Source organism: Mustela putorius, unplaced genomic scaffold (genome assembly GCF_011764305.1).
Source record: "Mustela putorius furo isolate JIRA1106 unplaced genomic scaffold, ASM1176430v1.1 tig00003942_pilon_pilon_pilon, whole genome shotgun sequence".
NCBI lineage: Eukaryota > Metazoa > Chordata > Mammalia > Carnivora > Mustelidae > Mustela > Mustela putorius.
Window position 1 is genome coordinate 5,683,000 of NW_025422087.1, and position 26,736 is coordinate 5,709,735.

The following is a 26,736-nucleotide window of genomic DNA, read 5'->3' on the forward strand; positions in this document are numbered from 1 at the left end:
GATCCCATGGTCTTGGGTTCGAGCCTCATGATGGATTCCCAGCTTGTTAGGGAGCCTGCTTCTCGAACCTTTCCCTCTGACCCTGCTCATGCTCTCTCTCTCAAATAAATAAATAAAATCTTTTAAAAATCAATAACTAATAAACAAATGCATAATGTAATGACAGTTATAGCAGTATGAAGAAAAACATAAACCTATTATACAAATATGTATTTCACATATAATATATCATGTTAGTGTATGATACACTGTGGAATTCGGGAATATGAAGGAAAATACAGCAGACTATTGACAGAAAGGCATGAGAGGTTACTGTTTTAGGTGGGTTGGTCAGAAAGACATTTATAAGGGGGCATTGAGCTCATTTCTGACAGAAATCAGAGAGAAGGAGAAAATCTTGTAGATAGCTGAAGGAAGGGCCTTCCACATAGAGGGAACAATGGCAGAAGCCCGTGTGTTCTAAGAAAAGATCACTCTGATACTAGAGAAGCCAGAGGAGGAGATAAGGTCAGGAAAGTAGAAGGGTGGACAGGACCCACTGCCGCTATGGATTTTGTGTGTATGAGATGAGAGTCATGGCAGGGTTTTGAGTAGAAGATTGACATTACCCAACTTCTGCTTTTAAAAGATGGCTCTCCACATAGAATGTATAGTAGAGAGGCAGAAATTAAGACAGGGAGACCTAATGCCAATGTCCAGCCAAGAGTCACGAGTTAATTCAGTCTAGAAGGTGTTGATGGGGAAATTGAGGAATGGTTGGATTCTGGAGATATTTCGAAAGTAGAATCTATAGAATTTGTTGGTGGACGGAGGGGGAAAGAGAAGGAGATACTCCAAGAGTTTTTCCATAAGTAATTGGAAAAATGGAGCTGCTATCTGAGTTAGGGAAGGTGGAGGACTGGGGTTGGGTAATCAAGGATCAGTTTTGGACAGCATAGCAGTCTAATATAGTTGGTATTATTGCACCCAAGCCGGGCAAACTGATGAGAGAGTAAGTTTAATACTAGAGTTACTTTCCTCTTTGTTTCGCTCCCTGGTGAAATTTCCTCCCTACCCCACCCCCAACTTCATATTAGTATCAATTACCTTCTCTGGTGATGGGATTAACATACCTGGGGAGGAGCAGAGAGAGGAAGAACCTAGCCTGATACTCTAGTCACAAATCCTGGCAGTGAGGGGCACGCTACCACTGTGGGCAGAGCTCATCAGCATTGGCTGCTCCCAGCAAATAAGCAGCAAGATTTTCTTTAGCAGGCATCTCTCTGATCTTTAGTAATTGCTCTAGGGGACTGAGTGGATACCACTCTAATCAATAAATGAGTATCTGGCAGGTTTTGTTGTCTGATAGCATGAACTGGAGAAGAAGAAGAGCAGGCTCTGCTTTGGGAAGGTTAGAAACATCTCATGTTAACAGGTAAGAAAAGTTACCTTCATTCCTTGCTTTTTTTTTTTTTTAATATCTCATAGAATTTTCTAGAATTCTGCTTGAGTATAGAGAGCTGTTTGCCACAACAGTGGATATTATAAGCTAATTGTTTATGTTGTCAAGGAAGCAGATTTTGCTCCTCAGGAGGAAAGTAAAGGGAAGTTTGTCTCATTCATTGTGGAGCCTGACCACACCCCCTGGCCTGGCACAAACATCAGTGTGCAGCAGTGGATTGGGCTCTGTGTGCTTAACTGGCTGTTGCTATGGAATTTTTGTCTCTGTAATCAGAGCCTCTGCCTTGATCATTTAATTGCACTTAAAAAAAAAAAAAACAACACATGAATTTGAGTAAATCCTGAGAACATCACGAGAGGGCTTTTGATTAATGCAAAATTAAAGCTCTTTCAGAAGCAATAATTGAATAAAAAGAACACTATTCAAAGAGCTTTAAGGACATCCCAAACCATTTGAAGATATAGACTCTACAGTCATTATATTAAAATCTGGTTAATTAAAGTACTAAGTGTCATCAAACACTTCGACTTCAGGGTACTTTATATTTGTTTCCATCTCATTTTTTTGTTGCCCTAACCATTAAGTATCTATTTTTCTTTTTTTTTCTTACATTGCCCAGTCATGTTGGCAGGAGAAAAAGCCTTAGCATATTTCCAACTCAGTCTTTCAACCCATCCTTCTTACTGGCCAAATGTTGATGAAGTATCATAATTAAATGTGATTTGTTTCTTTGGAGGTGGCTAAGATAAAATGTGCTTTTTGCTTGGCAGAAGAATATGTTTTTTGATCGTGGAAAGAAGCAAACTGTAAACATAGTATTAGATTAATATTGATATTGACAAAGAATACACCTAAAAGTTTGTTAATTGCTAGCTCCCCAAAGAAGTCAAAAGAAACTATTAAGTTACGGGCTAAGCATCACCTTCAAGCACTTGGCATAATCATGCTACCAGTAGGCATGGGTCACTTTGATCTCTGTCTTGTGAAACTGCAGGTACCATCTGGGGTTTTGGGCTAGGGGTCCTAGAAGACTCACAACACCTACCCATCTAGAAAACTGATTACCTTACAATATCACTTTGTTGGCAGGGAGTGCTCAGAGTGTGGTTAATTCAACAACACAAAGTGTTACTTAACACAAATGAGCCTTCCTATCCTCCTTGTTCAGGCTTTTGGTCTCACTTTCATCTGGGCTGCTTGTGGTTTCGGCATCTCCAACCCGGGTCCACATCTGAGGGAAGAGAAGAACTAGGTGTCATTTTCTTCCCTTTTTAAAAGCATGAAACCTTTCCCAGTTTCTACCTAGTGGACTTCCAGACACATTTGATTGGCCAAGTTAGGTCATGTGCTCTTGACTAAACTGAAACCTGCAAGGACACTGGGTTACTTTTGTTGCCTTAGACCTCAGGATTCACCCCCTGAGAGGAGGGAGCAGTCCTGCTTTTCATGAAGGGCACGCCCCCTACACCTCCATAAAGGCAGACTTCTGTCATCAAAGGCAGTGTGGGGGAGAGATGCTGCTGGATAGAAATGCATGGGGGCGGGGCAGGGAGGTTCTTGTTTTCTTCCTATTTTTTTAGCTGCTCAGTTGTGATCCTTTTACTTTCCTTCCTCTGCCAGTCCTTGAAATACTCGGGACTCAGACTGGGCCCTCTTCCCTTCTCCTTGTGTACCCTCTGCTTAGAAAATCTCATCTAATCCTGTGGTTTTAAATGCCATTTACATGCTGGCAACCCTCCAAATTGGTATCTTCAGCCCGTAACTCTCCTCTGAGCTCCACATTTGGCATCCAACTACCCACTTGACAGCTCACTTTTGTGTCTCAGAAGCATCTCAAACATCCAAAACGGAACTTTTAATTTTCCCCCAAACCAGCCCTTCTGCAGACTTTCCCATCCTAATAAACAGCACCTCCATCTGCCCAGTGTTTTAGAACAGATGCATGGGAGTCAGTCTTGACACTTACCTTCCCTGACCACCCATCACAACCACTTTTCTTTTGCTCAACAGCATCTAGCATGCCATTCCAAGGGTCCATAGTAGGTGCTCAATAAATACTTGTTGAAAATTGATTGGATGTGCTTGTGTGTACATATCTTGACTGGAGAATGGAAGTGTGGAGATTAGAAAGAGCATGAAGGTGATAATGGATGGCATTCTGATAAAGATATTCATTCTGGGATAAATTGAAAGAAACATTCACAATGCTTTCTGAGAGTTCTATGCCATTCTTCCTCTCCATTTCAAACGTAATCCCACCGATCTTTTGACAGAATTTCCAAGGGCACTAAAGGAGGGATGGACATGAAATTTTACAATTTACTTGGATTTCTCTCAGAAGCATTGCCCTCCATAATGCTCCTGGTAGCAATGCCACATTTGGTGGTTCAGTGTATGATGAGAGCCCAGTGTGGACTGAAGTTGTAATGCATGACCTGCATTTTCCTTCAATAAGACTTGTGATCAGTGACTAATGAAATGGAAAGTTGAGGGATGTTATTCTTGTCTTTTCCATCATCAATGATGCTGATAAGCTATGATGTTGAAAAAAATGGACAATTATACCAGTCAGCTACTGCTGCATAACAAGCATCTAGAAAATCTTGATGGCATAGAGCAGTGAGCATTTATTTCCTGTGGATCTTTGGCTTGGCTGAAGTGGCTCATCTAGGGTGGGCGTTGCTGGGGTAGTTCTTGAAGCTGGGTTTGACAGGGGTGACTTTGTTCCACTTGTGGGTCCCAACCAAAGGGGCAGCAGCTTCCCAAGGGAAGTTTTTCCTCAGGTTAATGAGAAAAAGAAAGGCACAGGAGGGCAGATGGAAACACTTGAAGTATCTAAAAGCCTAGGCTAAGAACTGGCACATTGCCTCTTTGGCCAACTAGTCAAAGCAAGCTACAAGACCAAGAGCAGTACATTTGTGGGAACAGCTACTGAACACCTACAGGGCAAGTTGCATGGATATGGGAAGTGTGATGAATCAGAACAATACTTCCATCTGCCCAAGTATATATTACATGTTAAAGAAAACACAAGAAAGCAGGGGTTCAGCTTGAACTGATCAAACCCAGGGTGGGGCTGCATCTCCTCTGTTCCCATCTGCCTGTCACTGTAATTCAAACTACCCCTTATGGTCCTTTTGGAATAAACTACCTGAAATAGTCTCTATCCTTCTCAAAGGCATTCCATTAGCTATCTATTCAGGAATGCCCAGACAATTTCCCATGCTGGTGCCCTAGATGTTGGTTCCTGTAGTATGGTTGTTATGGGAAACATTTCATTTCACATCTGCTGACACAATTTGCTGCCTCTCTACTTTTTTTTTTAAAGGAGAAAGAGAGAGACTGATACTCTGATGGCTGTAAAGGATAATGAGTAATTTATTCAGAGCTATATACAAATCAGACTATCGTCTTCCAGACAGAATCAATAATATAATTTTAAGCCCACACACATTTACAAATGCTAACACTCCGGCGCAGCTGGGTTGCCATGGGCAACCAGGGCATGCCAGCTCGTGATCTGAAACAGGCCCGTGTCTCCCAGCCTGGTAAGCACATTCTGCAGACAGAATCCAAGGGAGCCAAGCATGTTAGTGTTGGCTCTGATCTGGCTGCCGCACAAATGCACCCCTGTGATGGTTTGGATTAGTTCTTGATTGAACTGCTCAGCTTTTTTAAACTCCTATTTGCACAGGACTTCTTCAATATCCCTTCTGTGACTCTGTTTAAGCAGGCTAGGGGACAGAGTGGGGACCAGGGAAGGAGCTGTGTGGGTAGGAGCAGGTGACAAGAAACTCTGCCATAGCTGCTGGACAGCAAAGGGTGGTGCTCAGGTCAGAGGTGAGGGAGCAGACTGGTTAGTAAACTATAAAAGTGGGCCCAGTTGGTCTTCCCCCAGGATCAGATGTTGGGAGCTGACTTATGTTAGTTGAGAAAACAAGAGCAAGAAACCAAAAGGCATGCAGGGAAATGGGCTACGTGTCCTGGGCAAATGTCAATGCTGGGAATGGGGTGAGAGACATGCAGGTCCCATAAAAAGGGCTACAGGGAGGGAGGGCACACAGGAATGGCCCATGATGGTTCCAGTTAACTATGTCAACTCAAACCAGAATTCATGTCAAGGGAGTCTGTCTTAGTCAGCTCAGGCAGCCATAACAAAATACCACAGACTCGGTGGCGTAAACTATAGACATTTCCTTCTCACAGTTCTGGAGGCCAGAAGCACAAGCATCAGGGTGAGCATGGTGGATTCTTGCTGAGGGTTCCTTTCCTGGTTATAGAAAATCAACTTCCTGTATATTCACATTATGGAAAAACAGACCATCCCTCCCTCTTATGTTTATTTTCACAAGGGCACTTCTCTCATTCATGAAGGTTCTACACTCATGACTTTATTACCTCCTAAAGGCCAAATCTCCAAGTGCTATCCCACTTGGCGATCAGGGCTTCGCCATATATGCTGGGTGGGGACACAAACTGAATTATGAGATGTTCCAGGTGAGAGAGCCACTGATATTCACAAAAATCATGAAAACATTTAGAAGTAGGTGGTGTTTTATGATATTAGAACATGACCTGTCTTCCCTCGCTGGCCCTTGTGTTGGTCAGATTCAAAGAAGTGAGTTGGGGGAAATTGGAGGCGGAGACAAACCGTGAGAGACTGTGGACTCTTCAGAAACAAACTGAAGGTTTAGGAGGGGCGGTGGGTGGGAGGTTGGGTGAGTCTGGTGGTGGGTATTATGGAGGCGACCTATTGCATGGAGCACTGGGTGCGGTGCATAAACAATGAATTCTGGAACACTGAAAAGAAATCTTAAAAAATAAATAAAAACAACAACAACAACAACAAAACCAAAAACACAACACACAATGAAGAGCAGATGGACAGAGAGATCGAGGCTATATCCTACCCCAGCCACTGAATGGCAACATGCCTTGACTTGTGAGTGAGGCTTCTACCTCAGTTTCCACACCCGCTGCACTCAGGACGTGCCTCAGGTGACAACAACGTGAGCAGAGGGTCTTAGGTGAGACTGGCACTGTTCATTCCTAGGCTGGGGAGGAGTCTTATAAGCATGAGAGTTTATGGGACTAGGGGTGGAGACCTATCAGAGTAGTCTTTATTTCCCCCTTATCTTTCTTTAAGTGAAACATTTAAGTTCTACTCTCTTAGCAAATTTCAATTATGTAATACAGTATCATCACTTGTGGTCACCACGTTACACATTAGATCTTTAGACCTTATTAACCTTATAACTTTGTACCCTTTTATCAACCTTTCCCTATTTTCCCTACCTCCAGCTCCTGACAACCACTACTTTCTTCTCTGTTTCTATGTGTTTGCTTTTTTTAGATCCACGAATAATTGATACCATACAGTGTTTGTCTTTGTCTGGTCTATTTTACTTAGCATAATGCTTTCCAGGTTCATCCATGTTTTTACAAAGGACGGGATTTCCTTCCTTTTTCTTTTGGATAAATACCCAGAAGTGGGATTCCTGGATCATATGGTATTTTTATTTTTAATTTTTTGAGGAACCTCCTTACTGTTTTCCATAATGGCTATACCAATTTACATTCCCACCAACAGTGCACAAGAGTCCCCATGTCTCCACATTCTTGCCTTGTTATCCCTTGTCTCTTGATAATAAGAGACACCTAACAGGTGTGAGGTGAAGAGAGTATTTGAAGTATAGCAGAGAAATCATAAGAAGCCCTTGGGAGGGGCGCCTGGGTGGCTCAGTGGGTTAAGCCGCTGCCTTCGGCTCAGGTCATGATCTCAGGGTCCTGGGATCGAGTCCCGCATCGGGCTCTCTGCTCAGCAGGGAGTCTGCTTCCCTCTCTCTCTGCCTGCCTCTCTGCCTGCTTGTGATTTCTCTCTGTCAAATAAATAAATCAAATCTTAAAAAAAAAAAAAAAAAGCCCTTGGGAGATTAGCTGATCCAACCACCTCCCTTAATAGATTAAAAAAAAAAAAAGGTCACAGAAGTTAAATGATTTGCCCAAGGTCAGAAAACCAGAGAGCAGCAGGCGTGCACAGACCATAGGGCAGTGAGGAGCTCCTGGGCTTCCAGTAGAGGGATGGCATGAGGAAAGGGTCTTCAGGAAAGCAGATCTGGTGTCGGGAAGAATCAGAGATGACAGAATCAAAAGCCAGGGAGACCAGAAACTATTCAGTTTGGGGGTCATGGGGACAGAAGATAAAAGGATGGGATGACTTGTGACTGGGCAGGTCAAGAGGATGGAGGGTGAGAAAGAAGAACGCGATGACCACACTTATGAGTTTGGGCAGCTGTTCAAATAGTGGTTCTGCTTCCAGGTAAGTGGGGAGAAGAAAGAAGTAAAAAGGTCTCAAGCTCTTGGACTGGGCAGCTGGTTCAACAGTGGGGTCATTCCCAGGGAAATGAGACAGGAGCAGCTTTCAGCATACTGGGATCCAGGAGCCATAAGGACAACCAACAGGAGAAATCCCGTAGCCAGTGTAAGATTGCCCTGGATTTCAAAAACAGGGGTACCCCCACCTCCACCTTCCAAAGCTCACGTGAAGACGAGCACCACGGTCTCTGGTTCCAGAGTTTGCCTCTTGCTCTTCTCTCCCTTGTTCTCAAGTCTTCTGACCTCCTATTTCCCAATATCTGTCCCAAGACCTGATCCTTTTTTTATGTGTGCGTTTATTCCTCTGAATTGTTGACCTTGAGCATCACCATTAGGTGCTTGGCTACTGGTGCACAGGCATGTCAGCGGCATTGACATTTCTGACAAGATACTCTCTCCACACCCTCCTTTCCTGCCTCTCCTCCTGCGCCAGCGACCTCTGTGGGGAGGTCTCCAGTCCTCTGCACTCTAGCCCTCTACTTCTGCTTGCCTGGCCGACCCCTGTTTCTAGCTATCACTACAGGAGCTTCAGTTCAATATGATCTGAAGTGGCACATCTTTTTTCTTCCCCCATGGTCTTCTAATAGCCTCTCCTCATTTATATCACCCAGAACTCTGGAGCCATTCATTCTTCCTCTGCCCAGCAACAAAGGCACGGAAGCCTATTACTTCATACATCCACCCACATCTCTGGTCCCTCTACTGCTGTGGTTCAGGCCCTCTGCAGTTCTCTCTCTTAGACTGCTCCAGACAACCTCTGTCCCTTCTAATCTCTCCTTGCTGAAGAAAGAACTGCATTTCTACAGTATCTGGCTGAGGTGGCTCTGCATTGTTTCAGCATGAAATCTCCTTAGTATGACATACCCGCTCCTTCAGGATCTGGACCCCGACTAATTATCGGCCCGTCTATCTTTCATCTCTCTGTTCAGCCGCTTGCAGCCCCATGACTACAGCCAGCATCCAGCTCATCCTTGTCTCTGCACTGCTTCACTTGCTTTGTCTCTTCCCAGAAGGCACTGCCCCTCTAGTTTTCCTGGAAAACTAATACTTACTTCTCCAATAGCTTCTCCTTCGGGAAGCACCTCGCCACCCTGCCTGTCCAGCAGAGTTAAGTGCTTCCTCTCTGTTGTTACAGGGCTCCAACACGTACCCTTTGACATGACACTTAAGGCAGTGTTAAAATTTTTGGCTCACCTGTCTGTACTCTGTTTTATCTTCATAGTGCCAGGGTCTAACCCAATGTCTATAGGTCAAGGGCTTAATAAATGCTGATCCAAGTAACAGAATGAATGAAGACATGAATGGAGAATTCTACCAATGTTATGCCACCATGCCTAACCTCATTCTGAAGGATAACCACTTCCAGAACTCAGGAGCTAGTAGAATAGGTAGGATTGGTTTGGTTGGTAGGTTTGGTAGTGTGGGGGGGGGGGTAGTGTAGATTCAGCTAAGTTGGGTAATAAGTAGAATAACAACAGTGTTTAGAAGTAAAATGGAACTACTTTTTCATTTTAGGAACATGACTGGATGATGAGAAAGCCATTGAAGATAGACCTGACTTAGACTTAGTCTTTCTCATACAAACTTTTCGGTGTGCTACAAATTAGTGAGCCAATTCTTTTATTGTAAAAAAATATTTTTTCCTGATTACAAAATAAATGTTGATTATAGAATATTATAAGTTGATTGTCTAGACTCATTGTAGAACATTAAAAATAGAGAGAAAAATAAAGAAAGTAGAAACCATGTGTCGACCTTCCACCAGAGTCAATTTGCTCTTTTGATTTGGCTTTTTGGACTAGAACGGAAGGAAGTCTCTTCAAGGTAGTTCAAGCCAAGGGATGTTGTGGTGGCAAGTCATGTGGAATCGTAGGGATTCTCGTGAAAATCTCAGAGCAGGACACCATCTCTGCATGGAACCTTGATGGGGCTGAAGTGGGGAGTAGCTTTGGATGCAGAGGCTATCTGTGAACCAAATAGCAGTGACTCAGAATCTCTCCTATGGAGCCTCACTGTTCACATACATCAGCTTACACCATATGTAAGCTTACACTTCTTTCCATCCTGCCACAATTCCCTAAACACTTTTCAAAAACCCAGTTTAAACGCTGAGAGAAAGAGACTTGTACTGGCCCAGCTTATCTCTTCAATAATCCTTCAGCTTGATGGACATCTTTGATACCTCACCCAATCCGTCATGGGTAAGAGGGTCAAGGGCTCCTGGTCCACTTACGGTAGAATAGGAGGAGGCAGGGCAAGCCTTAGTAACAAGAATAGCAGCAGTAGTTAGTAATAATAGCTGACAGGCACGGAGAACATACTCTATGTCTTATACATACATTCTCACATTTACTTTTTACCCTGTGAATTAGGTACTATGGTTATGATCATTTCACAGTCGGGGAAATGAAGCTTTATAAGCCACGGAGCCATATACCTGGGGGCGGGCTGTGCATCTGCAGTGCTTCCATTTCCTATCCTCCCCTCTCCTCTCTGTCCCCTTCCTGCACAGATCTAGTGCCCTCACTTTAGTTGTCCAAGGTAATTCACTTAAATGCCCATGCTCCCGTGTTATCCCTACTTCTTCTCCCCTCCGCTACTCATCCAAATCCTACTCTGTTCCATTCACCACTCGCTCTCTTCCCCTCCCCTCCAGTTAACCCAGAAAAGCCTGGTTTGGCTGTTTGTTGTTTAAGTGCCATTATTGGGGAGATTTTACCCCAGGATAGAATCTGTGTTCTTTTGGTCACATGGAATGAAATTTCAGGGCACCAAGAGTAAGAGACTCTTCAAAGGTTTTCACCGGCTCTGTAAGACTCCGTTTCTACATCCGGCATCCGAGCAATATGCAGGATGATCCGAAGGGGGCGCTCGTTATCACTCAATAATCCTGAACCTCCAGGAAGACCTACAGTTGGCTCTGTAGCCTACAATTGAGCCTCTGGGTGGGATAACTGATTTACTTTTTTTTTTTTCCTTTCTTTCTCCCAGAGCCCAAATTATGGGACTAATAAAATGAATTAAGATTACAAACTTGTTTTGCCTTGGCAACCTAAGAGATGAGATTCTTTCAAATCCTTGTATTTCAAAAAGATCCAGTGAGCAAGAACTTTAAACAAAGGGAGTTTAAGTAAGGGACTAGCAAGCATTACTCTCTCTGAATTCACATGCAAAAGGGCACAGTGTTATGTAAAAAAGTCTAGGATCTATTTTTGCCTGTTTCCTTAAGTTTAAAATACTTACAAGGAAAAAGCAACAATATCAGTCACCTTTGGGAATTCTCTTGAGCAGCCCCCCATAATGCTTTTGTAAAATTAATAGTAATTAGGATTATTGCTTAAACAACTTGTCATATATATCTAATTACTAAGCACTACAATAAAAATTATCATGACAGATTCACTTTGTTGTAGGCTTTATTTAATTACAATCCTTAACTTCTATGGATTTTGTCTTAATAGTTTACTGCTTGTTATATTGTCTGTTCAGATCTGAAAATGTTTAAGATACTGTAGTTCTGGGCTTAGATAGGTCTTTTTCTTTTCGTTTTAAATTTTGTTTTCCTTAAAGCAGACTGGGAAGGGCTCCACTTGATGTCTTCCATCTTGGTCAATTAAGGCAGAGATCCTGCCTCCACACCCCACCCCCAAAGTCCTTTCCTACTTTCGGTGTCTCCTCTGAGAAGGTGGCTGCTTAGGGAGTCTAAAAGGCAACTGCATGTGAGGTCATGGGCCATGTTGGTGGGGTGGGAGCCAGTCTCCTTATTGAGATTCCTAACATGATTGTGTTCTGGGGTGGAGTCTGGACGGCATCTTGGACGCAGCGGCTATCCTGGGCGAGCCGGTAATGCTCAGAGTCCAGACTTGCCCCGCTGGACCTCGGCCTTCACAGGAGCAGGGGCTGCAGAGGGCCGACACTCCGGCCTGGCTGCTTCGGGCCTGCCTGACCAGGCAGAGGATGCGCAGCCACTCCATTGGAATGGAGGACCTGGCTCAGGGAAGGACACCGCCACACCATGCAGACCTGGTTCGGAGCCTGAGGGCGGACAAGGTGAGGACACAGCGAGTGGGACCACGCCTTCGTGGGCCATGCAATCTCTTGGGCACGATTCCAGGACTGGAATCCCCTATGATCCATGGCCTATAACCCAACTTAAAGCCAGCATTCATAATAGGTATGCTATGTGCTGTGGTCTCCCCCCAGGTAAGGTCTCATTCTTGTGTTTGCTGCTCTTAACCAGCCTTGCTTGCCCTGATACACACACCTCCCAGAGCCTCTTCTGTAACCCACATGGCCAGCTTTACCATGCTTCCTCTCTCTCCTTTCCATGTCTTTCAGCATTTTTTTTTTTTAAATGACTGGCTCCTTTCCAGTATCATTCTTTGCTTTTCAAGGTCACAGTTGCCTCTTTGCATAAGTCAGATTCATGTCAATATGTTAAGGGTGAGAATAAATGCCATCTAATCCATTTTATTTTATTTCAATTCAGCAAACATTTATGGAGCAATATCATGTACTGAGCCCCAGAGAAAATTCAAACTTAAACAAAATGTAGTCTCTCAAGACTTTATACAACTAGCACAGATTTTCCTCCAAGGAAATGGTATTAGGATGAGATTTTTTAAAATTGTAGTATTAGTAAATATTTATGTAAATGTACACTAGAAATCTCACAAGCACATCAAACTCATGATTTCATAATTTCTATTGTTTAGAATGAGGCTAAAGAAGATAGTATGCAAAATAAACAAGTCTATTTAAGGAAACATATTAAGTAAATAACACAGAAATGACAAAAATCTGTGCAGGTGATGATGGACTCATGGCTAATTTTTGAAGTAGAAGCTCAGTAAGAGAGGAAGATTTGTAGACAAAAGACTCAATCTTTTTTTTTTTTTTTTAGATTTGTATTTATTTATTTGTCAGAGAGAGAGACAGCGAGCACAGGCAGACAGAGTGACAGGCAGAGTCAGAGGGAGAAGCAGGCTCCCCGCAGAGCAAGGAGCCCGATGTGGGACTCGATCCCACGAGCCCGATGTGGGACTCGATCCCAGGACACTGGGATCATGACCTGAGCCGAAGGCAGCTGCTTAACCAACTGAGCCACCCAGGCATCCCCAAAAGACTCAATCTTAATGAGGAGACAGGAAGATGACAAAGAAGGCTTCAGGGAGGAAGTGGCATTAGAGATGGGTCTTCAAAGATAACTAGGAGTTTTTCTAAAGTTGTAAAGGAGAGGTCACCCCATATGGAGGAAAAAGCATAAGCCAAGACACACAAGTGATTGAGGTACACAGGGTACAAAGAGCAGAAATGGGATTTTGGGGAAGTGAGGCTAGAAGTGGATCATGAAGAATTAAGAATTGGGTTTTGTTCTTTTTGCCTTTGTGACACATGCAGCTAATATACCCAAAGGAGCTTTACTCAGGACAGGATCTCCATAGTGTGGGTGAGATCAGTTAATGGGTCAGAAGACTAATTTATGGGAATATGACTGGAATCTAAGAAAGAGAGAGACAGGAATTAATACCAGAGTGCATCTTCCAGAACAAGCACAAGTAGTGTATTGTGGAACCTTTGTTTTCTGAGTGTGCATTGAGTCGTGGTGGAAAATGGGTGGTAATTCGAAAAGTCTGAAACTCGTGGCTCCCAAGTAGGCCTATTCCCAACTTCACTTTGCACATCAGGCTCTTGTTCAGTCTCCCACGACGATAGGAAGTTTTGGTCATTGTCAGAGGACGGCAGAGCTGTGTGGGGCGTTTTGTGGTTGAAGGTGAGCTGGTTTTAGAGGTGAGGGAAAGGCAGAGGGAGAGAGAATCTTAAGCAGGCTCTGAGCTGGGTGTGGAGCTCCATTTTATGACCCTGAGATCATGAGCTGGGCTGAAATCAACAATTGGACACTCAATTGACTGAGCCACCCAGGTGCCCTGCGGGTGAGTTTTTAACTGTTTGTGGCCAGCCTGGGTTTTGGCCCTTTGTAAACTGGGTTAGCCAGTCTGGACACATCAGTATCACTGGCCACATTATTTGTGACTAGGCTGTGTTGGGCAGGGGACTTCTGAGGCCTGAGGCTTCTGTCGCCATCTTGGAATAGTGACAGGATCTGAAGCTTCTAGCTTGAAGTGTGTGTGGGATGGTGCAGAATCAAGGCTAGGCAGGCAGGTGTGGGCTGAAGCCACTTCAAAGTGAAAGGGCTGGCCTAAGTGGCACAGATTTAAATCAGCTGTGGGAAAACAGGCACATAGCAGCTATTTTTAGTTTGTGTTAGAAACTGTAAAAGCCAGATTTGCTCACAGAGTAGAATACTGGCTTTGGGCTTTTTTAGCTCTACCACTAACTTCTGTGCTGACAGCCAGTGGGAAAGAGCCAAGGGAAGATAGTAGGCAGCAGGGCTAGCCCATGGTGGCCTAGTTCAAGTTTATCATCACTAATCCCCAAACTCATTTCATCTGAGAGGACTCCAACCTTGTTGCTGTGCCATCATCCTAGATCCACTGCTTCATGTAATACTCATCCCTCTCTCAAAGCCTGCTCTTGGGGAAAGACCCCAAAACTTCTTATTTGGGTGGAAAAGACTGCTAATCGCTTAAGTTTACCTTTGCAGAAGTGTTTGTACTTCAGTGAGGCTGAGTTACTTAATGTGGCAAAGGAAGCTCTAGCTGGACTCCAATGTTAGTGAGTGGAATATCTGTCAGGGCAGGGGGGCCCTTCTTGACACAGTTACAGCACAGTATGTAGGTATTCCACCAACGCGCACACTCAGATATGGTTGGGACTACTTAGAACCTGGCTTTTAAGGCTGGAAAGAGCCTGATCAGGTGTCCTTCCTTGATAACATAAAGACACCAAGATTCAGAGGGATGAGGCTAGTTAGGTTTAACTGAACAGGTGTGTTTTGAGCACTTACTCTTTGCCAGACAGCATGCTTGATGTAGGGAAGCAATGATGGATAGGATACAGTACCTACCCTTCATCTTCCCAACATCCCGTGTCTGTCTGCACAGAGTCGGGGTAGGGTCATTGCATCTGCAGGCTGCTCTGTCACTGAGAGTGGACAGGCAGGGCACCAGGATGGGCCATGTTGGAAAAAATGCTTTCATCTGATGGAGCTGTGTGTGACTGGTGACTCATGATTTGTTTCTATGGAGCCTAGAAGAGGAGCCGGCTGAACAGTAATTGTCCTGTCTCTGAAATCTTGGGAGATAAGGTAAAATCCAGGAGGCAGGGATCAAAAATGCAAACCCAGGAATAGTGTAGCTATAAGCTGCTCTCAGTTCAACCAAATTCAGCAGATATTTGTTGAGTGCTTGTTTGTGCCCATTAGAGAGAAGGATATGAGGATACAAAAATGAATAAGGCCCATTTGCTAACATGAGAAAGTCTGTGGCTCAGAAGGTTGAGGTTTTTCAGACTGCAGGGGGGTCATGAAATCAGTTTAGCGGATGATAAGCATAATTTAGTGGGGGTGGGGAGGAAGGGAAGTAGAATAGATATTGAAGGTAGGGGTACCTGGGTGGCTCAGTCAGTTAAGTGTCTGCCTTCAGCTCATGTTATGATCCTGGGGTCCTGGGATTGAGCCCTGCTTCGGGCTCCCAGCTCAGCGGGGAGCCTGCTTCTCCCTCTCCCTCTGCCCCTCCCACCGCTTGTGCTCTCTCTCACTCTGTCTCTCAAATGTAAAAAAAACAAAACCTTAAAGTAAAGTTAGTTTTCACCAAAGCATGACTTTCAAACTTTCTTTGATATTATAATCCTCATGAGAATCTGTTAAACATACATATTATATATATATATACCCACTATAAATCATATATGTATGTATATGTGTATGCACTCACAATGTTTTGCGAAATTTTATATTTATATATATAATTTATAACATGTTTGTGTGTGTGTGTGTGTGTGTGTGTATATATATATATATATATATTTAACAGATTCTCGCCAAGGATTGTAACATCAAAGAAAGTTTAAAAGTCATGTCTTACAGTATGTAACATTGGAAGGGCTGATATTTCAGGTATTCGTGCCTATGGTAGAACCCCAACCAATACATTAGTGACAGTGTATCAGTTATCTGTTACCATAGTGACACTGCATAGCAAACAACACAAAACCTCAGTGGCATCCGACACCAAGCACTGGGTTCTCACATGTTTGCAGGGTCAGCTAGAAAGCTCCGTTCATCATCTGGCTGCCTCACATGTCTGGAAACCAGCAGGTTATCAGCTGATCTAAGATGTGAACGGCTGGGATGACTGGGACAATTTGAGATGAATGTCTCTCATCTTCTAACAGACTACTTACCATGTCCTCATGTTGATGGCATGAGCAAAAGGACCTGTGCAAACACTTTTTAAGCCTCTGTTTGCATCACGTTTTCTAATTTTCCACTGACCAAAGCAAGTCACCCAGCCAAACCCAGAGACAAGATGGGAAGGCATGGTAATTTGGCAAAGAACATGGGCCATTTGTACAGTTTGCTGCAACAATGAGCAATGAAGTTGGATTTGCTTTGATTGATTCTCTCCTAGACTACTGGTCTTCCCTTCTCTGATCTTGGTTCTCAATCTCCAGTACCTAGAACTCTAGAAGGCATGGCAGGAGCTTCTCTTCCTTTTGCAGACTAACAGGTAGAAGAATTGCAGGGGTAGGCAAGAAAGTGCCCTCAGGAGACAGACTAAAAGGGGACATGGGCTGTGAGTTAGGGACCTGGCACCTCCTGGTGAGGCAGGGCTGGAGTGAAGAACAGTGAGGAGAGATGGTGTGAGGAAAGCTCCAGGGCACCCTGATGCAACTGAGAGCATCCCTGCATATTGTTAGAACAATATGTTAGAACAAATTGTTAGAACCACTCTATTGTTAGAACAATAGAGTGTTCTAACTCTACACTCAGTTTAAGGAGAAACATCCAGTCAACTTGGTCCAGCAATGGGAAGGTTATCCTATGTGTGTTGTAGAAGGAAACCAGACTCTTGGTACTGATGTGATCTTGGGTTAAGTTACTTATCTTCTCTGGTCCTCAGTTTCCCCACTGTAAAGGAAGCGGGATGACCATATGGGTTCTAAGATCCCTTCCAGCTCTCCTTCTTGTCTCTTTCCCTGGTTTCCTTGTTCGTGGTGCAGACGTGTTGCTTCAGTTCTCACTCTTCCCTCCAGTGATCATGACAGACAGAGTGAATCCATCCTGGCTTTTCCCTGCCAAGAGTGAATATTGTCTCAGAATTCTCAACATAGTACTTGACCACTACTGTTGACCAGAATGCACATGCAAGGTCAGCTTTGTCATACTTATTTGGTAAGACTGGAGGAAGAATTTCTGTCTCTGTTTCTCTGTCTCTGTCTCTGTTTCTCTCTTTAAACGACTAGGAGGCCATGGAATCTACCCAAGCAGCTGGAAAAGCAGCAATATATTCATTTTAGATTAATTTAGAGAAGCATGCTGGGAAATGCTTGGGCTTCTCCTTGCAACAAATTTGGATCCTTTTAAAAGCTTACATAAGCTCTAAAATCTCCCCCATTGTGGGAAGTCTTTAATACTCACTGAGGGAAGGGAGAGGAGTGACTCTTTCAATGTCACCATACTTTTGACCATATAACATATAACCATAACCAAAATAAATAAGAATAACTCTAAGTAAAGGGGAATTTGAGGATCACACCTAAGGTACTAGCAACTTGAGCTGAAATAACCCACTCTGATTTTTAGACTCTCCAGAGGAAGAATATGAATGATAGTGAACAGTATAGGTCTTGAAATCCACATGCCTCTACAATACACTCATCTCTCTGTGTTCCCCTGGGAGCAGGCCCAGAACCTCAGGCAGAGGCTGGGCAGCAAAACATCAAGCTGAGCAGTGAGTGACCCGGTCAGCAGCACAGACAGCCTGTTTTGGGATCCTGGTTTCAGCTGTTGCTAATTGTGCAAAGCTGGGAAATTGCATTGGTCTCCCTGTGCCTCAGTTTTCTGATCTTTAAGTTAGGGATCATAATAAGATCTCCTTTACAGAGCTGTGAAGATTAATGGAAACATGCAGAGAAGGTACCCAGTGACCAGCTCACAATACACTCAATGAAGGTTGGATGGTAGAGGCAGAGCTGCCTGAGGCTGCAGTAATTACTTTAAAATTGAGGCTGCTCTTTTAATCTTCCTGCTTCTAATATGGCTAAAACGATCACCTATTTTTAAAAATTTTTTTTAAGACTTTATTTATTTATTTGACAGACAGAGATCACAAGCAGGCAGAGAGGCAGGCAGAGAGAGAGGAGGAAGCAGGCTCCCTGCTGAGCAGACAGCCCGATCATGACCTGAGCCCAAGGTAGAGGCTTTAATCCACTGAGCCACCCAGGTGCCCCACAGTCATCTATTTTAGACCCATGGCAGAGGGTGGGTTCCAGAGTTCCTGGGATAGTCACCCAGGTCCCCATCCCCCTACCTTTTTCTCCTCTACTTCCTAGGTTAAGCTATGATCCTCTTGCACACAAATGCTGTCCCCATCTAGGTTCACTGGAGAACTCCCTGTAGCCAGCCCCCTTTCCTCTTCATCTGGATGGTCTGCCACGGGATCGCCTAGATTTCAACCCATAGAACTCCCCAAACCCTCTGGAGTCATTTTCTCTTTCAGAATCTTAAGACCACAGGATCATATCTATTTTCTGAAGCTATAGAGACAGCCTCTCAAGGAACAGATTTTCAAAGGATACTTTATTCGATTAATTAGTCAATTCCCTTGTCGTAGATGTGAAATTACCCCTAAACCATCCCGACTGAGGAGACTCTTACAGTGGGAAGCACAGAGATGTTGGGTTGTAACAATAGGAGAGCTCATTTGCAATGCAAATGAGCAACCAGCAGGCGAATGAATCCTTATGGGAAAACCACTCTAATCATAAAAACCACTTGCTTTGGGGAGACTGCAATGTAAGGACAAGCAGAATCATAGCTCCATGAATCCCCTCTAATATAGGATATTAGAGAATTATCCAGGTAATTTTCTATGAAATTGCATTTGAGTAAAGCAAAATGCATTGCTGGGCCATAGATAATATCTTTAAAATTTGACTCCACAATTGTAGACTGAATTATTTATGGTTGTCACTATAGCTATGATAGTTTGGAAATAAAATAGTCAGGCTTTTCTCCCTGTTTTTATTTGTAGGAAAACAAGTCATTCAAGCTTTTTAGTGATACAATGTGACTTGCTGTCGATGGCAGTTACGAATTTTCAAGCTCTGCCAAGCACAGGAGTACCCAGAAGGGACATATGTTTTCTCTGCTTTGTGTTCCAAATTTGCCTTAAAAAACATGCAATTATGTGAAGGCCTGATTTATATTTTCAAGGAAAGGCACAATAATGGCTCTGTTTTGTAGCCGTGTTTCTCCAAAACGTATTTATTTTGCTGCCTTTTCAAAAGAAGTTGGCTAATGATCATTGGTTTTTCGATTTCCGTCACGACATATGAAAATTTGATGAGGTCTGTGAGATTTAAGAACTGTTTTTCTTAAGTGCAATGGAAATTCAGTTAACATAGTTTTGTACTGCAAGCCTGAACAATACTTACCTTTCATCCATTTCCTTATTTTTGTGAAAAGTGGGAGAAGGGGATGCAGGAAAAACTCCATCTGTAGCTGGGATGGAACCGAATGACGACAATAACAAATGGGAAACCTCGAAAGATCTGAAGATCAGAAGGCTGTCTGAGGCTCATGAGTGTAGGCGGAAGTGGGGAGGGATAGAATATTTTCTGGGGATGGGTCTGGGGAGAAAGTGAGGCTTTTTGGGTACATTTTATATTTCAATGAAAATTACCATAAAGCACTTTATAAATTACATAATCCCTCCGGCAGTAGATTTCACGTCCCTCATTACCACTACTAGTGATGGCGCTCACACTACTCTCTCAGCATTTCTAGTAAATTTATTGAGAGAAGATGAGCTTGTCTCTTTCTGGATTGGGGAGCCCCCTCCTGGGAGGCAGGGCAATTTTTTAATTGTTTTTTCTCTTTCAGTAATGGAAGTAGAGAAAGGTCAAAGGCCAATTTTACATAATAAGGGAGTTAGTGGACAAATAATTACACAGTATAGAATATTAGGAAATTTTGAAGCTAAGAGGAAAAGGTATTGGGGCAATGGAAAGACGAAGTATAACATATATGTAATGTTTTGATTGCCTTGTACAAATCTAGAGTTATTTTGTTAGTTTAGGCATATAAATATCTTATTAACATATAGGCTCATAAAGTATTTATATTGTATATTTAAAATCATAAAGGCTCAGAAAAATGCAATGTAAAAAAAATGGAAATAATAGCATGTCTTCCCCATAATTTTTCAGTCTTAAGAGAAATAATTTTCAAATTCTTTAAAAAATTGTTTCACCTCCTGGCCCTCACATCTAGGGTGGAGGAAGAGAAGTCACATGCTTTTAAAGATACCATCTTGTTAGGCCTCAGATTCACATATCTTTTTCTGATACATGTTGTGTGTAAGCCTGGTAAACTCTCATCTGCTTTTTTGGATCTAGAGAAGGTTTGGTCCAAGATGATTTTGAATTCATTCAGTGGTCATAACTTTTGTTGGGTAAGTGAAATGTCCCCTCAGTGTGATGGAATCATCTTTCATACTATTGAGATCATTCCCCTAGTCAGCCTTTTAATATTACCTTTCAGGCCTTGCCAAAAAAACCCTACAGGGAAATTTTAATAGAATTTTCAGGTGGAGTGTTTTCCCATTCTAGAGCTAGGTTTCCAATTTTGTTCCTTGATAAAAGCAAATAAAAAGTAATTATGGGATCGCAGAAGACAGAATTTGAAAGGTACTTCAATTTTATAAAATGATGGGTCTCTCAATGGCTTTGGTGTCAGTCTGAGTTTTATGGTAAAGGCCACCACCTTGCAAGCTTGGAAGCTGGTCATAGTGATTTCAGAGAATGATCTTATTGGGGAAATAGCCAGTTCCATCCTTTGCTATCTTCCTTAAGACTTATGAAATGTTGCACGAACACCAGAACTTAACTTGGCTTTACCCACTGGTCACAGTTTATTCATTCATTCTAAGCCAGAAATTTAGAGATTTTCAATAATGAAAGCCAAATTGTTGAGATAGTAGCTCAGAAACTGGAGGTGATAGGAGATACCTTCTGGTGGTCTGTTTATTGAGCAAAGGACAGGTGACTAAAAGATGGCCCATTTCCCTAACACCAAGGACCTCTAGACATAACTTAAGAAAATGTACCCCAGAAAAAGAGATCCCAGATAACTTCTCTCTAGACCTCCTCCTGGTTTAGCCTGGGGTGAGACAGAATGGGGTGGGGTGGGGGAGAACACAGAGGACATGGCAAAAAGCAAGTCTAGTGCACAGGTTGCCTGACAGGAGAGAATCTTCGGACTATGATGTAGCAAAATATTTTCAGTCTCCTTTTTCCCATTTCCATCCAGGTCATGATAAGTCTGTGCCTATCTTCTCCTTTCCTCCTACTACCTCACCTCTTCCTTCCTTCCAGTCCCATCCAGCCAACTTGCCTCCAGAACTGGGGACTGAAGAGTCAATTGAATTGGAGTAGAAACTAGGAAAAATGTGGGTTGGAATAGCCTAAGTATTACTCGGGGGCTCAGTTATTGAAGGCCTCTCATAAAGAGAGAAACAATGGGTTCCCAGAAATTGCATATTATGGGCATTATCATTTGTATTATATGTTTTTAAATTTATTTTCTTTTTGTTTTGATAAGATCGAACATCAAGTGACCTTAGAAGAGCTACAGAACTTGAGTGCACTTTTTCAGGTAGGAATTGACCAGGTGAGCTGTCTAAATATTCATCTGGGTAATTTGATTCTCCCCTTGATGGTTTCAGTGAAAAGTGTAATCCTTTTAATTCCTATAAAATAGCAATGAAGAATAAATTCACCTTAATTGTCATTTTTTAATGGAATTAGAAACAAGTTGTGAATGCATCAGAGAAATGAACGAAAGAAATACTATGTTAGAAGTTGACAGGGTTTAGGTAAGTCTAATTAGACATTCGATCCTTTGGGCTCTTGCTCCTAGACTAAACAAAATGCAGCTATGTTCATCATTAATTATTCTTTTTCCCTCCTAGGAGTATGAAAAGAGAGGAAGACAGCTGCTGGACATGGAAACTTTCAAATGCATAATGAAACAGAGTATGAGGTCGCAGAATAAAGTAAATGGATTTTATAAATGTTGGATGATTGAAAACCACAGTTAAAATTTTACCTGTATGAACCAATTAATCTTGATGTTCTATCTGTAAGATCAGCTCTAAACTGTGATTTTTGCTAGTACCTGATTCACAGAACAGTTTACCTGGGAAAATATTTTTTAAATTATTGAAAATATGCTAGACCAGCAAGGTATTTAGAGACTTTTATTGAAAAAGAGAGAAAGGCTCTTGCTCTATCACTAATTATTTCTGTAGATGGTCCCCAACTTAGGATGGTTTGACTTTAAGATAGTGTGAAAGCCATGCCGTTAGTAGAAACCATACTTTGAATCTTTATCTTTCCTCCAGAGCTAGTGATATGCAGTCTGATCCTCTCTCATGAGGCTGGGCAGCAGCCACAGCACCCAGTCAGCCATGTGCTCATGCAAGGGTCAACACCTGACCATGCACTGAGAACCATTCTGTACCCAGGCAACCATTCTGTTTGTCATTTTCAAAATAGTATTCAATACTCCATTATAAAACAGACTTTGTATTAGAAAATGTGGCCCTGCTGGAGACTAATGTTTAAGGTGGGCTAGGCTAAGCTATGATGTTTGGTAGGTTAGGTATATTAAATACATTTCCACTTACATTATTTTCAACTTGGGATGGGATCATAGGATATATCCCATGAAAACTTGAGGAAGATCGGCATACCTGTTATTTCCGAAGAGTGTAGACCCTCCCTTCAATACCCGATCTGCTGGAATGAAACAGTTTAAACATACCCTCTGCCATATTGTTTAGTCCAGTTGCTAACTCAAAATATGAAATCTTAATGAACGGTTATTCAGGCTCCTATAACAAAATACCACAAACTGGGTGGCTTACAAATAACAAACATCCATTCCTTATAGTTCTAGGGACTAGAAGTTTGAGATCAGGGTCAGGTGAGGGCTCTCTTCCAGACTGTAGACTTTTCCTTGGGTCCTCATGTAGCAGAAGGGACTTGGGAGCTCTGTAGGATCTCTTTCCTAAGAACACAGATACCATTCACAAAGCGTCCATCTTCATGACCTAAGGACCTCCCAAAGGCCCCACCTCCTAATACCATCACATCCGGCATTAAGACTTCAACATATGGATTGGGGTGTGGCGAACACAAACATTGAGTCCATAGCAATAAATAAGGTTTTATTCCTGAGATAAAATACACATTACAAAATGAGAAGCACTTTAAGTACTACTTACTAGGTTTCCTGATTACATCTTAAATTATATATAAAAACAAACTCAAGGTAAACCTCTTTGATCTTGTCCCTGAGATTTGAACAAAAACATGCCCCTTTTAAGTGCAAAGCCCGCAGTTTCAAGGGCTACAGTACAAGTTTAGGTGTGTTTAAAATTTCTTCTACAATGAGAAGTGATCATTAAATGGAACTATTTTTAAACAGTCTCCCCTCTATTTGTGCAATACCATACAAAGAACTTCTGTTGGGAAGAGAGAAGAGTGTTTTAAATGGATAAATTCTTGGGTGTTTTACTAACATTCTAAATCTTTTTAACCAAAGCAGTCTAATTATCTATATTTTTAGAATTCCTGCCCGCCTAGTCAGCCACTTACTCCCTTATCTTCTCATTCATTCATTTACTCACTCATTCATTCATTCAGTAAATCTTTACTGGGGCAATATTCACTTAGTCAATATTTACTAAGGGGCTTTGTTTTAGCCCCTGTGGCACACAGCCAGTCAAGATACAGCCTAGAGCCAGGACGCCTGGGTAGCTCAGTTGGTTAAGCAGCTGCCTTTGGCTCAGGTCATGATCCCAGCGTCCTGGGATCAAGTCCCACATCGGGCTTCTTGCTCTGCAGGGAGCCTGCTTCTCCCTCTGACTCTGCCTTCCACTCTGTCTGCCTGCGCTCGCTCTCTGACAAATAAATAAATAAAATCTTTAAAATAAATAAATAAATAAAAAGATACAGCCTAGAGCCACTCTAGAATTAAGCATGGTTGTGATGAGGGCATGTCAACCAGACCAGGAAGTCAGGCCTGAAGGAGTTAAATCTTGGGCTGAGTTTTTTTTTTTTTTTTTAAGATTTTATTTATTTATTTGACAGAGATAGGTCACAAGTAGGCAGAGAGGCAGGCAGAGAGAGAGAGAGGAGGAAGCAGGCTCCCTGCTGAGCAGAGAGCCCGATGCGGGACTCGATCCCAGGACCCTGAGATCATGACCTGAGCCGAAGGCAGCGGCTTAACCCACTGAGCCACCCAGGCGCCCCTTGGGCTGAGTTTTAAGGGATGAAGGGAATCTCTGCATGAATGAAGGAAAGATGGGCAAGGCCTGCAAGAAGGAACAGCATTCCCGGAGGCTCAAAGACAAGAGCCAGCATGATGCATGATGCCTGTTGCATACATCTAGGGGAATGTGTGCAAAGGAATGTGCAACAAGGATCAGATTATTTGGAACCATTTGTACTAAGCTTAATTTTATGCAGTATATCACCAAGGAGCCATGAAGCCATGTCTTTCTTTCTTTATCAAACAATTAATTGATTTTTTTAAAAGATTTTATTTATTTATTTGACAGAGAGAAATCACAAGTAGATGGAGAGGCAGGCAGAGAGAGAGAGGGAAGCAGGCTCCCCGCTGAGCAGAGAGCCCAATGCGGGACTCGATCCCAGGACCCCGAGATCATGACCTGAGCCGAAGGCAGCGGCTTAACCCACGGAGCCAGCCAGGCGCCCGCAAACAATTAATTGATTTTTGACTATGTGACCACACTGTCTTAGGGTCTTTTCATATTTCATTAGTCTCCAGAATATCAGAATAACTTCATCCAGAAGGCACTGTTATTCTTATTTTGTAACTGAAAAGACAGAGGTTTAGAGAATCTGAATAACTTGCCTGAAGTCCCTCAGCTACTAAGGAAAGCATCCAGGATTCAAACTCTGGTGGTCTACAACTAATGCTCAATATGTCAGTTAGCATTAGGTTCACCCACAGAGTGACAGAAAACGCTAAACCACCAAGACTGAAGCAAGATAAATATTTTCTCTCATTTAAAAAGTCAGGTGGTCAAAAGGGCTTTATGAAATCATCAGGACAGACTTGTCCTGCTTTGCTGCTTTCCCACCTTCAGCACGTGGACTCCTCTTCTTGGCTCAAGATGACGGCTTGGACTCTAGCCAACATGTGCTCATTCTAGGCAGCAGGGAGGGAGAAAAGGCAAAGAGAGATCTACTCGTTTCCTTTAAGGACAATTCCCAGGAGCTCCCTGTGACATTTTTAACTTCTTTAGTCGGAAATTAATCATATGTCATATCTAGCTGTGAAAGTTGGCAGGTGAATATGGTCTTTTTTTCTGAGGAGGCATGTATCCAGTTAAAAGTTTCATGGAGCCCTGGGTGTGGTGCAAAAATGATGAATACTGTTATGCTGAAAATAAATAGATAGATAGATAGATAGATAGATAGATAGATTTAAAAAAAAAAAAGAGTTGTGTGTTCTTTAGTAAGGAAGAATGGCTAAGAGGAACAACCAAAGCCCCAGGTCTTCTCCACTATTCTAGGGTTTCATATTCTAATACTGGCTAAAAACCAGGAAGTATCTCCTTTGCTCTTTCTAGGAAATGTTAACTTAATCAAAAGTTAATGCCAAAAGAGAAGGGAGGGCACGAAAGAATAACATTTAGGAAGAGCATAGTGTATAGGGTGAGCATTTTGGACAGAGGTAGCATCTACAGGAAGAAGGGTCTTAGTCTCCAAGTCCACTAAGCCTTCAGTGTTGGGGGGGAGCAGAGAGAATAATGACCTATTTTCTTATTTCTATACCTTTACTATACTTTGCCTAAAATGCTCTCCTCCCCTCTCTTGCTTAAGTAATGACTCTCTGAATTCTGATTTTTTCAGAATATTCCAAGAATCTAGCACCATGTGTGGCACATGCAGGTGCCCAATAAATGTTGAATGAATGATGTTAAGGAAGTTCAGCCATTGTGGACTTGAAGGGGTATATCCTAACTTCCCTAGAAATTAGTAGATGCTTCTTCTTTTAACCTGATAGTCATCTATAACTACCTGTAGCACAGAACTAATCATTTTGTCTTACACTGTTTGCTTGTTTGTGACCCACTATATAGTGAATGCTGTGAGGGCAAGTAACACACCTTTCAGTTCTGAGGCCTTAGCTTCTGGCTCAGGACTTGGCATACCATTGGTGTTCAACCTGTGCTTCTTCTGTGAGTGAATCCATGTGTGGAGGAAGCAGTCCAGTGTTCCTTAGAATCCCACATAATCATGCTGAGAAAGCAGTACCTTGGCAGAGCCTAATTATTCATAGACATGGGTCCTCCACCACCAAAGTGAGACCATCTGGTGTCCCATGCCCTGCCTGAAGGCCAACTCCTGCCATGGCTTGTGACACTGCATGACCCTTACCTGATGTACCTTGTTTGGAGTTCCAGGATGCCCAGGCATGCCCACAGCTCTCCCACACACTGCCTTCTGGAGACAAGGTGGTCTGTGTGCATCTTGAGCCCAGGCAGTGATTGCTTTCATTCTGAGCTTTTCTGTTTCCCATTCTTTCTGTGGCCCTATGTTGTTCTTGAAGTTATCCCTCTGGGTATTTTGGTTTGTTTGGGCATTCATTTCAAAAACATTTGTTGTATATTATGTGCATGGTATTGTCTAGTTGCCATGGTAAAGTCTGCACTGTCATCCTCAGAGGAGTATGATGTGTCTCCATCTGAGCCTGACTT

General features: G+C 42.7%; 1 protein-coding gene across 3 annotated transcripts in view; it reads left to right on the plus strand.

Moving 5' to 3' along the window:
• Positions 1-1,118: 1,118 nt before the first annotated feature.
• LOC101679061 (WD repeat-containing protein on Y chromosome-like) overlaps positions 1,119-26,736 on the plus strand; it is a 132,670-nt gene continuing 107,052 nt past the window's right edge. For 2 of the 3 annotated variants that reach the window (XM_045069620.1, XM_045069621.1), the window contains exons 1-4: positions 1,119-1,414; positions 11,617-11,866; positions 21,543-21,596; positions 21,913-21,996. In XM_045069620.1, coding sequence (XP_044925555.1) covers positions 1,317-1,414; positions 11,617-11,866; positions 21,543-21,596; positions 21,913-21,996 — 486 coding nt within the window. In that variant the 5' untranslated portion in view covers positions 1,119-1,316. The remainder of the gene's footprint in view (positions 1,415-11,616; positions 11,867-21,542; positions 21,597-21,912; positions 21,997-26,736) is intronic. The other variant, XM_045069622.1, reaches the window with a different exon arrangement.